Below are 14,002 nucleotides of genomic sequence, written 5' to 3'. Positions count from 1 at the left end.
TCACTTTTACACCGTTTTGAGACAAACGGCACCTCATACATTATGGTACAAATATCCATTAACATAATGACAACAACTGGCTGATAACAGAACAACTATATAGGACTAGAGACAAAAACTAGGAGGAGCAGTTCGTTGACTACCATCAGTACTCATGCATGCAGACAAGAGGTTAAAACACACCGCAGTACATTCGTTTAAAGTGATGATAGAGAAGAATGGTCTTCATTAAAACGCGTCATTGGCCACCTGACTGAATGTGCATAAAAAAGTAAATGCCCCTGTTTTAATTAAGCTTGAAGGTGTCGTATATTTGGATAATGGTCTTGAATGGTATACCGTAGTACTACATGCACAAACGGAGACCTTGACCTGCTATACATAGCAAGCTTTAGGCCTAATACTGAGCAATCATTGTTATTAAACTCATGGTGCACAGAGGAGTACAGAGTTAGTAGTAGAGCAGCCGCCACCAGCCAGCCTATTATATATACTTGCATATACTTGCGTGTACTTGGCAGTTGACATTTACATTCATCTCTTGCCTCAGGAAAAAGGATAACAAGCGAATTTTGCTGAGTCTGAGAATAGCCTGAGTTGCATACCCTCTTCTCTCTTCACAAATATAAGCCCTTGATACTACCAGGAGCGCAGATAGGACGACTAGATCCATACAGAGGAGATTCTACAATAGTTTAGTGCACATGTGCATGGTAAATTGGCTATTTCCGGACAGAATTGTCATTACCCTACAGTGCAGTAACGCTGTACTGAGTTTGTAAGAAGCATTGCCAAGAATGAGTTGCTTGCTGTGGAAGTCAGTCACTTTCCTAAACCTGGTTTGGGCTGTTGGAGGTGAGCTCTCATGAATTGGCTATAATTTGACTGCTTCTGCCTACAAAACCAGTCACCCATTTAACCATTTTTACACCCATCCACATATTAAGCTTTTCGTGAGTAAACAATTTCATAACTGCCTGCACTGCATTGCGTCATTTCACGAAAATTACCCGCTATAAGTATAATGAATTGTGAATGTCAAACTTGGTACCATCTTGTTCTAACTACTGTGATGTTGTGTGCATGACTAGTAGACTGGTATGAATTTGAGCGAGATCTGGCGTACTTCGTATATAGAATATTCTGTATAGCTACAGGTGTTGTTTCTGTCCTGGAGTGTTTGTTACTCGTATATATAACTACAATTAGATCATTAAGTCATTCTGAAAAACAAAAGTATTAGCAATGCTGAAGATTATAAACCCTATAAACTTCTAAGATTTCTTATCGTCTACTGACAGAACACATCAAAGATATTACCAGGATGTGGTATCAGCAATATCAATCAAAGAGGGTAATTTTTCACCTAAAGTACCACCCACTGCCCTTGGACTTACATCCCTTTTATAGTGGTTATTTGCAGTACTAAATTTTATATGAATACAGTATAGACTCACTATTCCCGCTCTCTAAAGTACGGGCACACCTCGATATACTGGCCATGCATTTGGTTTGGCACGGATTGCTAGCTATATGTTTAATTATACTGCACAAAACTCACCCTGAAGTACCGCCACTCGCTATTCCGTATATTGGCCAGTGCTGGCTGTCCCAAACTAGGTTTTCCATGTACATTTATTACGGCCGTATATGACGTTTTGGGTATGGTTTAGCAGGATTACACTTATACTTTATACTTAGAGAGCAGTATCCTGGAGACAAGAACCGCAAAATTAGATTAGATTCAAGGTAAGGTCGTTTTTAAGCCGCGGCTATTTCCGGAAATACAGCCACCTCGCTATATTCCGGCCAAGCCATGCACTCTATCCTGGGCCAAGGGGGACCGGATTAACGAGAGTCTATAGTTACTACATGGCTATAAAGGCCCTTGACCACAATCTACTACCGGGCCAATAAACAGCAATGTGGGAACGAATTGCCATTTAATAATAACTAATTTGTTGCCTTGAAAACCATTTTCTGCATAGAATGAGTAGAAACGAGATAATTTGGTCGTTTTTGTTCTGTTTTTGGTGGCTAGGATTACAATATTTATATAGTAACTCCATCGAAACCATCAAGAGTAGATAAGAGTAAGAGTGTTGAACTGCTAGTAATAGCAATTGCCTGCTCCTGCGTCATCACTTGATAGAAATCAGTACTATGTTAGAAACACTACCCAGAAACCGCACATGCTGTGATTGTGCAGTTCAGTGCTACAAACCACAGACCACAGTGTACTTAACAGCACTTATTAATTTAATAGTGATGTGAAGCATGTCAAAGCAAATGCGGTTCCACGATTACTACAGCAGTTCAACACCTTACTCTTATCTATATAGCTATACTCTTAAAACCATAATTTATTATACATAATTATGCTGCCGCCTCAGTGATAAATTTCCCACAGGAACCATAAATATCTCATTCAGTGTGCACTATAAAAAAGCAATGATTTGACAGTTAATTAGGGTGGGAGTTAGGGCACTTCACTGCAGCTGAAAGGTATGCCACTGACCACAGTACAATACAGTGGTGTAGGCAGAGGGGGGCTCACGGGGCTAGAGCCCCCCCTCCTTTTTTGTACTCCATCAACTCCAACTTTGCTTGAATCACTGCAATCTGTCGATCTATTCTGCACTGTATACTGCATGCATATATAGTTACTAGAATGATGTCATTCAATGGAAATGTGGGCAGGGCCATCTGATGTGCATGCTTACTGCTGAGGAAAAGTGATGACCTTTTTTTTAGATAAAATGCTATGAAATTCAGTGCCTATAATTATGCTCAACTAATTTGAGCCCTGCCCTTCCCAAAATCCTGGCTACGCCACTGCAATATGCCATAATTATAATTATTGGCACTGCTATTCCTCCTTTGATCTCAGAGGTCAAAAGGCAACCAATTGCAATATATATAATCATTATGTAGTCTAGTAAAGAAAGATGAATGACTATAAGTAGATTATGAGGTCATGCCCTCGTGCTGCGCAGCTAAATACAGCCGTACATACAGCCCTCGCGCATGAATACCTATACATTATGTGTGTGGGAGGGGTGTGGCCTATACTGGTAATACGTGAGAAGATATAATCATCAGTGGTATTAATGTTCGTGTCTTTCATATAAAAAGGACAATTAAGTGGAGACCTGAGGCTGGTAGGCAATTCAGGTCAAACAGGAGGTTCCTCTGGCAGACTGGAGGTCTACTACAGTGGACAATGGGGGACAGTGTGTCAGGACAGCTTTGGCCCAAATGATGCAGGAGTGGCTTGTCGTCAACTAGGGTTCTCAACCTACGCTCATTACGGAACAGTTGGAACGCTAGGGTGAGTATGTATACAAGCTCATCACTCATGCAGTGATCGTGTTTACTAACCTTTCTTGCCATCGAATCGTTCATCTTGAAGAAATGTATTCCTTTTTATTGTAGAGTTTGTACAGTGTCAATAAAGTTTATAATTATGCTGTTGCTATGTGATGTATAATATTATGCAGCATAATGCACTGAATCTCATATTCTGCACTGCATGACTGACCACAGAGCATGGAGGGATTGAATGATATATATGGCATTTTACAAAAGTAAAGGCCACATAGCACATTGCAGGCTTACAGTACACATCTAATTTTGTAGTCTTGTCCAGTCCACTCGTTGAAGGAGTTCGGAGTGGGGCTGTTTTGCAGCAGCGTTGTTAAGAGAGAGTGTTTTTGCAGTGTTCGGGGGTGGGGCTGCTTTACTCCTATAAAATATCTCCCAGTCATAATTTACTTCCTGCATGCATGGTATTGCTATACACTGTAATTTCTGTAGCTGGTGCAATTCAAAATTTAGACACATGCAGACATGACCATTACCTTCTATAATATAGTTTCTCCCAACCTTCATCATTTACTCGGACATGGCTGGACGATCTTCGTTGCTTAGGAACTGAGAGCAGACTCATTAATTGCCCTGCTAATACTCTCATTGGCAAAGTTGAAGATTGCTCCCATTCAGAAGATGTGGCCTTGATCTGCACTGGAAGTACTGCAGGTAAGTATAATTATATATAGATGAGTACGAATAGTGCGTATATATAGCATTGTTACACTCCGCGATTAGCCATAAATAATTATAGCCGAATTGCTATTTATAGTCCCTTCAAGTGGAGACCTGAGGCTGGTAGACAGCTTTGGCCAAACAGGAGGCTCCTCTGGCAGACTGGAGATCTATTACAGTGGAGAATGGGGGACAGTGTGTAATGACAGCTTTGGTATAGATGAGGCAGTGGTGGCTTGTCGTCAACTAGGGTTCTCAACCTACACTCGATACGGAACAGTTGGAGCGCTAGGGTGAGTACTTGCATGTGTAAGTTCATCAGAAAAAAAATTATAGTCGTGTTAACTATATATATACACTCTAAAAACAGCGGTGTGCACGTCACACCAAATATCTGGCACACCACACAATTTGGTGTGACGTGCACACCTTTAGCATGGTGTGCCAACTTTTAGGTGTGCATGGCACACCATGCTGTGAATTAGGTGTGTCATTTGGTGTGGTAACCTGAAAATGGTGTGTCACTTTGGTGTGCTAACAAAACTGGTGTGCACCAACTGACGAATGGTGTGCTGGATTCACACCATTAAAGATGGTGTGTCATAATTGGTGTGCTGGATTCACACCAGTAAAGATGGTGTGTCATAATTGGTGTGCTGAATTCACACCATTAAAGATGGTGTGTCATATATTGGTGTGCTGGATTCACACCTCTTTTGATGGTGTGCTTTCTCTGAAATGGTGTGTCATATCGGTGTGCTGGATCCACCATTAAAAATGGTGTGCTGGATTCTCTTTTTATGGTGTGCTTTTTTAATAATTATAATTGCTATAATTATACACGTACATTCTCAAACAACCCAAACCAAAATATTGCATTATGACAAACACTATAATTATTGTTTTGTACAAGATAATATATGGAGCTATGAATTGTATGCTACATCCGAGTTCACCAACAACGATATAGTTTCCAGAACCACTGTAGGGACATAAGATAATTATCATTATGTATGCAGCTACGATGATATAACAAATGTTTTTATGACTATTAAGATGCCAACACATACAGACATCGAAAATGTTTACGTATTTGACATGCAGAATCAAGTACAACTGGATACTCGTAGAGATGAAGTCTTGGTGATGAATAAACACAAAACAATATACCCGTGAAGAAAACAGAAGTGAAGTCCTTGTGATGAAGAAACAGAACAGGCAATATACTCCTGAAGAAAACAGAAATGCAAAGTCCTTGTGATGAAGAAACAGCAGAACTGAGAAACAGAACAAACATGTATGACATTGTAGAATAGTTTACTTTTATTATTCTTTTTGTACAATTTTGGCCTGTTTTTGGCAGTGTGCAATTCACACCAGTACTGAAATAGCACACTAATTTAGGTGTGACCCTCACACCGTTAATAATCTAGCACACCAATTTAAGTGTGACAGTCACACCAATTGTAGTGTGACGTGCACACTAAAATTTTGGTGTGCACGTCACACCAAAACTGGTGTGTGTATTGGGACAAATGTGGCACACCAAATTTGGTGTGCTGGGCACACCAACGTTTTTAGAGTGTAGCCTTTCATGACTTACTTGAAATATCCATGTTGAAGAAATGTATACAGTTTGTACCAAGTTTCAATGAAATCACGTCGAACTTTCTTTTCTCTTTATATACAGCTTGACCTTGTGTAATAGTTATGATAATGATTTCCTATAGTTTTTCACAAACTTCATCAACCATTCGGACATGGCTGGACGAGCTTCGTTGCTCAGGAAGTGAGAACAGACTCATTGATTGTCCTTCTAACCCTATTGGAGTTGAAGATTGCAGCCATTCAGAAGATGTAGCCTTGATCTGCACTGGAAGAACTGCAAGTAAGAAATGAGTACGAATAGTGCGTATAGCATTGTTACACTCCGATTAGCCATCAATAATTATAGCCATGCAATGCATTTATATAGGCCCTTCAAGTGGAGACCTGAGGCTGGTAGGCAGCTTTAGTCTAACTGGAGGCTCCTCTGGCAGACTGGAGATCTATTACAGTGGACAATGGGGGACAGTGTGTCAGGACAGCTTCGGCTCAAATGATGCAAGAGTGGCTTGTCGTCAACTAGGGTTCTCAACCTACACTCGATACGGAACAGTTGGAACACTAGGGTGAGTGTGTATAAGCTCATCAGAAAATAGTATAGTCATGTTATAAGTATAGCATAGCCGGCCCTTTAACTCACTGACTATCGAATTATCCACTTGAAGAAATTGTATACAGTTTGTACCAAGCTTCTATTGTCTATAATTATACAGCTTGACTTGTGCATAATGATTTATTCCTATTTATAGTTTTTCCCAAGCTTCATCAACCACGCGGACATGGCTGGATGAGCTTCGTTGCTCAGGAATTGAGAGCAAACTCATTGATTGTTTTGCTAACCCTATTGGAGATGAAGATTGCAGCCATTCAGAAGATGTGGCCTTGTTCTGTACTGCAGGTAAGAGTCACTATAATTATCAATACAGTAATGGCTGAGACTTTTTTTAGCTCCGAATTATCTGAATTAATTATTGCGTAACCTCGATTATCCCGATTCCAAACACCTTGGTTCCAGAGGCAGGCCTGATAAACCACGCCTTGATTCACCTACTTAATTGATAAACAGCTGTGCCACAGGCCTGTCTCCATAGTAACAGCTGCAATGCGCATGCGCATTTAAGTGACACGCCCATTTTCTAAAAAAGATAATTGCCAAGCCGGATAATCGAGGTTCTGGATAATGGAGGGCCGAATAATCGAGGTTCTACGTATATATTCAAACTGGATATACATGCTTATCGACGCTGATATTGCATACTGCATGTAGCTATTACTATTTTATGCAGGTTTATTAATATCCGGCAACACGATCGCTCTTATAGTGACTATTCCTATTCCGATCATCATCATCACAGTTTTGATTGTCTTCTTGGTCCGTAGTTTAATAAGGAGAAGACGTCGTCTGGCTCTCTACGCACGCAGTACTCCCCTAATCAATAATGCTGCGTCGACAGATGTAGTCACTGCGTCAAATACACAAGATCCAGCCTATCCCATGCAGCAACCCACGGATCAAACTCCTCCCTATTCCCCACAAACCCCCCCTCAAAATATGCAACCAGTGGCTGTCTACCCGACTGGACAATATGCCGACCCTCAGTATCACACGTCCTACCCTCAGCAACCCCCAGCCCCTGATTCCACTGGACAACCACCCCCTGCTCAGTACCACACTGGACAACCACCCCTTGCTGTTCAGCAATACCCCACTAGACAACCACCCTCTGCTCAGTACCCCGCTGGACAACCACCTCTTGCTCAGTACCCCGCTGGACAACCACCCCCTGCTCAGTACCCCACTGGACAACCACCCCCTGCTCAGCACCCCACTGGACAACCACCCCCTGCTCAGCAACCCGCTGGACAACCACCCCCTGCTCAGCACCCCGCTGGACAACCACCCCCTGCTCAGCACCCCACTGGACAACCACCCCCTGCTCAGTGCCCCACTGGACAACCACCCCCTGCTCAGCAACCCGCTGGACAACCACCCCCTGCTCAGCACCCCGCTGGACAACCACCCCCTGCTCAGCACCCCACTGGACAACCACCCCCTGCTCAGTGCCCCACTGGACAACCACCCCCTGCTCAGTACCCCACTGGACAACCACCCCCTGCTCAGCACCCCACTGGACAACCACCCCCTGCTCAGTGCCCCACTGGACAACCACCCCCTGCTCAGTACCCCACTGAGTAACCACCTTCTGCTCAGTACTTGCCTCCAGCATATCGGGACTAAGTTCATGCATGTATATGGGGACTACCCACCGCACAAGTAGAGAATCGACTTTAGCTGATAGTGATATATATGCTGATAGTGTAGTGTCTGCATGCTGTATAAGATGTATAGATAGATCTATAACAAATGCTAACCACATCGCTACACTGTATATGCACTTTTTTTTACTTATAACACGTTCTGCTTGCTTGGCTGACTGTTGAATTATTTTGATTACCTAGTACCTCACTAGCTATTATTAAGTACAACAAGCCCTTAGCAGCCTGTCAACTCTGCAACAGTTTAGTGTGCATGTGCAGTAATCGGTGTCGTGCATGAGACTCACTTTCACTATTAATTATCTAGACTACACGTATTTCATTTTCACTATACCCGTATACCGTATTATTTTAAACACTGTACTAAATTGCAATACACTTCTATAAAGAGACTTTACATGATAAATAAAATTGGGGGGCGTGCCCAAGAAAATTACCATGAAATGATGAGTTGCTTGCTGTGGAACAGCAGGTTTTCTCCTGGGTATGATCAAAGGTGTATTGACCGCCCTTGGTATGATATGTTCCTTACATGATATAATTTATTAGCCTCCTTCACAGGCTACAGCAGGAATACAAAGATGCATGCATGTACCAAACACCACATACTGTCTTATAGTGTTGCTTACATTTATAGAAAATGCAAAAAACCACAAACAAAATAAACACAGCTTTACTAGTATGATATGCCTGATATGCAGTATAAACTCACTGCATGTTGGACTCTTGCCCGACCACGTTCCACTAGTCAGACATGTTCTTGTATGTCCATTCTCAGGATCTATCAGGAATCATATGTTGCAGGGGAAGTTTGCTTCGGTGCCAGCTTCAAGTTTGTTGGGGGGGGGGAGGGGGGGGGTCAGTGTAGGAAATGTCTCCATCAACCAATAAGGGCAACACCACATGCATACAGAGAGCTGGAAAGAATGGACTTAATTAGCATATATACACGCTAGCTACTTACGTGTACAAATTAGAGTGGCCACACTACCAAGGTCTGTATCATTACTATACGAAAACTCTCCATTTGCATCATTCAGTGTTGAACATCCTGCAAAAAACGTTAATTCCATCAATTCATGTTAATCAAACTCACCACATACAAAGTTGGTACCAGATACTTGACCTAGAGGGAAGTTTTCGACACAACTACTCTCGTTAAAGTAGTTGCAACAAGTCTGGTCATTAAATTCTGGCCCAAAACAGTACTCGATGCACCATGCATGTATGCATGTACTGATATTATTCATTTCATCACAATAATAATCAAATTGACTGATATTTAATATAATAATTATGTATAGCTATAGCTATATACATATAATTATAGTTATACTGTATTTTCTAACAAACAAGAATACAAACCAAAAAAATAACACGTACAGTATATATATGTTCTAATAGAGTCGGAGAAAATGACATCGAAAATAATTAATAACTCTGTCGACAATGCATGTATTCATGCACTTGTCTATTGTAAGTCTCAATCTCATTGGCAATGTCCCACAGACCAAGAGTAGGGGATCTGAGAGCCTCAATGAGAGCGGACCAGGAGGGGGGAGGGTCGGTCTGGGTCAACCAGTGCTCAAGCATGGCAGTTAAACACGCTCCACTTACATGATGATGGTTATGCTGAATCGCCTGTGAGAAAAAATCATAGCATGATCTGTCTATAAAAACTCTACCATCATGTCATTACATGAGTGGGATAATACTGACTATACCTTTATAAGGTGACATATTTTCGTGGTATTAATTTCTGCTATTTCTATGAATCGCAAAAATGTGTACTCGTGGATACCATCATGCGAGTCAGTAGAGTCTTGCTATTCCGGCTCTCTGAAGAAGTACGGCCACCTCGATATACCAGCCATTTGGTTTGACACGGATCGCTAGCAATAATTATGTTTACTGCGCAAAACTCGCCCTGAAATGCGGCCACTCGCTATTTCGTATACTGCATGGCCAGTGCTGGCTGCCCCAAACTATAGGTTATTATGTATTAGTTATTGCCCAGCCAGAGTGCAACATGCCATATATTGCACTGGAGCAATATAATGCCCTCGGGGCCGAGGGTTATGTCATCCAGTGCAATATATGGCATGTTGCACGAGGGCGCCTGCAATAACTAACTTGTTGCCCAATGACGTTAAACTCATCTGACTGGTCATATAAATCGTAATAAAAGACATGTGTTTTGAAGGAATTTAGTGTATTCATCAGTTTTGCTGAATTCCATAGTAAAATTTTTAGGTTTTTTTCCCACTAGTAGTTATAAAAGTAGTAGCCTATAAAAGGAACCAAATGAGTTATTGGGTGGGATGGTGGGGCATAAGTCCCAAATGAATATCACTTAAAGAAATCTACTGCATTTACACACAGTGCAAGTGCATATAATCCAGTGCATTATGCAGTGCAATATATGGTAGCCATGGCAGTGATGCAACATGCCATATACTGAGCACTGGATTGCTTTGATCTGCCCACTCACTGGGCAACAAATACGTTTATTACGGCCAGATATGATGTTTTGGGTATGATTTGGCAAATGAACACTTATAGAGAGCAGAATGATTAGACTAGTCACGGTAAGGTTGGTTTTTTAGCCGCAGCTATTTTCTGAAAACAGCCACCTCGCTATTCCAACCAAGTTGCACTGTCCCAAGGGTGACTGGATTAACGAGAGTCTACTGTAAATACAAATTATAGCACATTAGGGAAGAATTCTTCACCTCTAATTTCCCCATGGTTACTCCCAACTGTTCTCCCAGACACCGCCATTCGGCTCTTGCTTCCCAGGTGGCCTCTCTCACCACCTTCAAGTGCTGGTCCATACCGAGTGGCTCTGCATATAGCAAGCAATTCAAGCTATAATTACTATACTGCAAATACATTCGGTACACACCTTTTAGAACAAATATATTTTGATAAACCAGAGAGGGAATAGATAATTCATCATCTCCAGATATGCCCAGCACATCCTACACATTCAGGAGTATATATAGTTAAGGCACTATATACTGTACACACATGTATATACAATTATACAACATAAATGATACCTGATGTTTCTCTATCATGTGTGCTGCAATGTCTGCTCGTTTGATAACGGGGCCCTTTACTGCTTTAATGAGGGCCGGCCAAGAGGGAGGAGGGGAGGGTCTCCTTACCCAGTGCTGCAACATGACATAGAACCTAAGTTCTGCCGATGAGTAATCACGCTCAATGACCTGGACATGACAAAAAAGGAACTGTGGTTAGCAAACCCACTCTTAACTAACGGGTCATTATTGTGGTATAATGAACTTTATTTTGTTATGATTACATGATTGTAGCTTAGAGCTAGCTATTGTATCAGTTGAGATTTCTTGCACACACCTTTCTAGTTTTGTAGTCAATGTCCAGCTGTATGGCCAGACTGTACCAGTCAGCAGTGATTTTCGTAGACTGCATTCATCACTTCATCTAGTGGTAGCAAGTATTCTCCTGCATGTGGTGATGAACTATTTCACAATGCATAATTATCCAAACAACCTGTATCATCTGTAGCAGGAGGTTCAGGAACCACCACATCCTCCAAGTCCTGCATGGGACAAAAGTAATGTAATACCGTGCTGGATACAGTGTGGTAAAATTATGACTCATTTTGCACACATATGCATCTATATATACCATCAATTAACCTCTCTCCTGAAAACTTCGTCTTTATAATATCTCCTGATTACAGGAATGAATAGTATAGCCACACCCTGCAAAATTGGTCTTTTTTAACAGAGTGCATGCATGCACGAGTGCCGTAATTATTATGTGCACGATACACATACCTGAAGTGAATTGAGTATTGTGAAGAGCCAGTTAAAGACAGGCGATCGGTCAGCGATCATGAGGAGACCAAATAGCCAAGTTAGACCAAGGAGAGGAAAAAGGACAACAGTGGCCAGTAAAATGTATCTGAAATAAATGCATATAATGCTTCTTATGTGGCTGAGTGCAATATACACCATGCATGCATCCCGCGAGTGCATGCACGTGTTATATATCCCGAGCAACACAAATTACACCTGTCCACACACAGCTTCTACAAAAATTACTGGTCCCAGCTACTTGCATCTCTACTCAAAGACACCAGTATCTGACCATTCAAGATTGCTGTCATTGGCACGACGAATGGCTTGACCTACAAAACGTTGGGCTCCTCGCTCGATGCTAGACAAGAGTAAAGCAGCCCCACCCCCCCGAACGGTGTAAAAAGACTCTCTCTTCTCAACGCTGCTGTAAAACACCCCTGACCTAAAGGCAAAGCTGCAGAGCAACTCGAGCAGCCTCACCTCAAACTCTGCTGCAATAAGCCACTCCCCAACTCTGACAATGCCTCCAACCAGTGACTATGTCCTAGGACTACGTTTAAGCGGCGGACAGTATAAAAACTAAGTATAAAAATATAAAAACTAAGTATTTTTACTGTAAGGCTTTGTGCATGGTCAGTGCAGAATATGAGATGCAGTGCAGAATGTGAGATTCAGTGCATTATGCTGCATATTGCACATAGCAATAGTATGGCAACGGAATTAATTATGGTAGCAAATTAGCAAGTATCTACATCAGACTTTTTTAGCCCAAAGGCCTGCTGTAGTATCCCGAGCGAAGCGAGGATACTACGAGTGCCTGCGGGCTTATAATTCCCATAGATACTGACTAAACAGTATCTAACGAGTTTAGTTGCTAGGTTCATTTCAAAAACTAACCGAAAGAATGGATGCGGACGAATACCTAGGCCTAGACAAGCTCTTTTCTGAAGAAGGTACTCGGCATAATAATGATTATATACAATATAAATTCTGAGCATGCAAGTACTGTAATAAGCGAGTATAATTATTATTTTGAGGGTATAAATGTTCGACAGTTTTCGCTGATTTAAGCATGTACCGCGAGAATTATACCCACAAATTTAATATCGCATGCATGTATGCATGCTGTAAAAGGCTGCTATTCCGTGAAAATCAAAATTTCTAACGGTCATTCCGCGAAAGTTTATACCCTCGAAATATACCCGCTATGCCGTATACTGATAAGTATACGTACCTTGCACTACTTTTTTGTTTTCCACACTGAAAGCCTTTCCTACCTACTATTCCTCTCAAGGCAATGACAATGAATACAAAATTAATCTGTGAAAGAGAAGTATATAACAATTATCGACATATCATGCATGACTGTACACATAATCACAATTTATACTTCTCGGCACACACGTAGATAAGATCTAGAATACAATATCTCCTCACCAACATAATGACAAGAACTGGCACAATAAATCCGAAAATAGTTCCCTCTGCCAGTGGCAACCAACAGCTGAAGATATTGCAACAACACTAATTACCTTTCATTATTATGCCTCGATGCGCATGCGCAAGCGGCGAGGTATACGGTAGTGTATTTGTGTGTCTAGAATGCTAGCTATTGGTAGCTGCAAGAGTGAGAAGAGAGCTGCAAGGCTCTGCTGATGCAACCATTAATTTTAGACTTGAACCTTTGGCATCGATCGTTTTAACAACAATCATGGTCGATCAATATTATACCCACTCTTTGAGTTTGCATGCAGCAATGCAAAAATGTTCATCTTGACTGTGTATAAAAGCTATTATAATAATAGTTTTGGCATCTCCACCGAGGCATCAGCACCTGTGGTGCTTTCATTATATATATGTAGCTAGCTGCATGTGATATACTCATGCATGCAAGCGGATTATCTATATACATATATATAGAGTACCAATTTGTACGCCATGCAAACTCACACATCAAGGGTTTCATAGTACTGCCACCTGATGCCCACTGTTACAGCAACTATTGGAATAGGAGTCACTATACGAGGCAAGCAATTCATTATTAGTTGATCGTTGATTTGCTTGTATAGCTAATAAATTTAATATGGCATGGGCATTCATATACTCACCATAACCGAGGAGTAGAAAGAACCACCATGTCTTTGCAACCCAACTGAACATGAACAACCTCTCACACAACAGCACGTAGTCTAAGAGTATCACTCCCTCACACAACATCCAGCAGAAAC

At 41.5% G+C, this 14,002-nt stretch overlaps 3 protein-coding genes and 2 long non-coding RNA genes across 5 annotated transcripts in view; 2 read left to right on the top strand and 3 right to left on the bottom strand.

Moving 5' to 3' along the window:
* LOC135336422 (mucin-3B-like) overlaps positions 1–14,002 on the bottom strand; it is a 39,348-nt gene that overhangs the window by 20,172 nt on the left and 5,174 nt on the right. The gene's annotated exons all lie outside the window — the stretch shown is intronic.
* LOC135336464 (soluble scavenger receptor cysteine-rich domain-containing protein SSC5D-like) lies at positions 715–8,079 on the top strand. Its single transcript, XM_064532266.1, has 8 exons — positions 715–855; positions 3,136–3,331; positions 3,875–4,038; positions 4,142–4,337; positions 5,775–5,932; positions 6,020–6,215; positions 6,399–6,547; positions 6,936–8,079. The coding sequence occupies exons 1-8, from the start codon at positions 798–800 to the stop codon at positions 7,844–7,846; spliced, it is 2,028 nt and encodes a 675-aa protein (XP_064388336.1). The 5' UTR covers positions 715–797; the 3' UTR covers positions 7,847–8,079.
* On the top strand, positions 4,364–5,472 carry LOC135336661 (uncharacterized). The gene is made up of 2 exons (XR_010394882.1): positions 4,364–4,847; positions 5,149–5,472. It is a non-coding gene; the product is annotated as an uncharacterized LOC135336661 (long non-coding RNA).
* On the bottom strand, positions 9,208–11,152 carry LOC135336617 (uncharacterized). Its single transcript, XM_064532487.1, has 4 exons — positions 10,989–11,152; positions 10,832–10,907; positions 10,659–10,771; positions 9,208–9,567 (listed from the first exon to the last, which is right to left on the bottom strand). The coding sequence occupies exons 1-4, from the start codon at positions 11,109–11,111 to the stop codon at positions 9,358–9,360; spliced, it is 522 nt and encodes a 173-aa protein (XP_064388557.1). The 5' UTR covers positions 11,112–11,152; the 3' UTR covers positions 9,208–9,357.
* On the bottom strand, positions 11,716–13,792 carry LOC135336663 (uncharacterized). The gene is made up of 3 exons (XR_010394884.1): positions 13,725–13,792; positions 13,009–13,278; positions 11,716–11,877 (listed from the first exon to the last, which is right to left on the bottom strand). It is a non-coding gene; the product is annotated as an uncharacterized LOC135336663 (long non-coding RNA).

The sequence above is a fragment of the Halichondria panicea genome, chromosome 5, assembly GCF_963675165.1.
Source record: "Halichondria panicea chromosome 5, odHalPani1.1, whole genome shotgun sequence".
NCBI lineage: Eukaryota > Metazoa > Porifera > Demospongiae > Suberitida > Halichondriidae > Halichondria > Halichondria panicea.
Note: the sequence above shows the minus strand (reverse complement) of the source record. Positions and strands in the feature narration are given on the sequence as shown.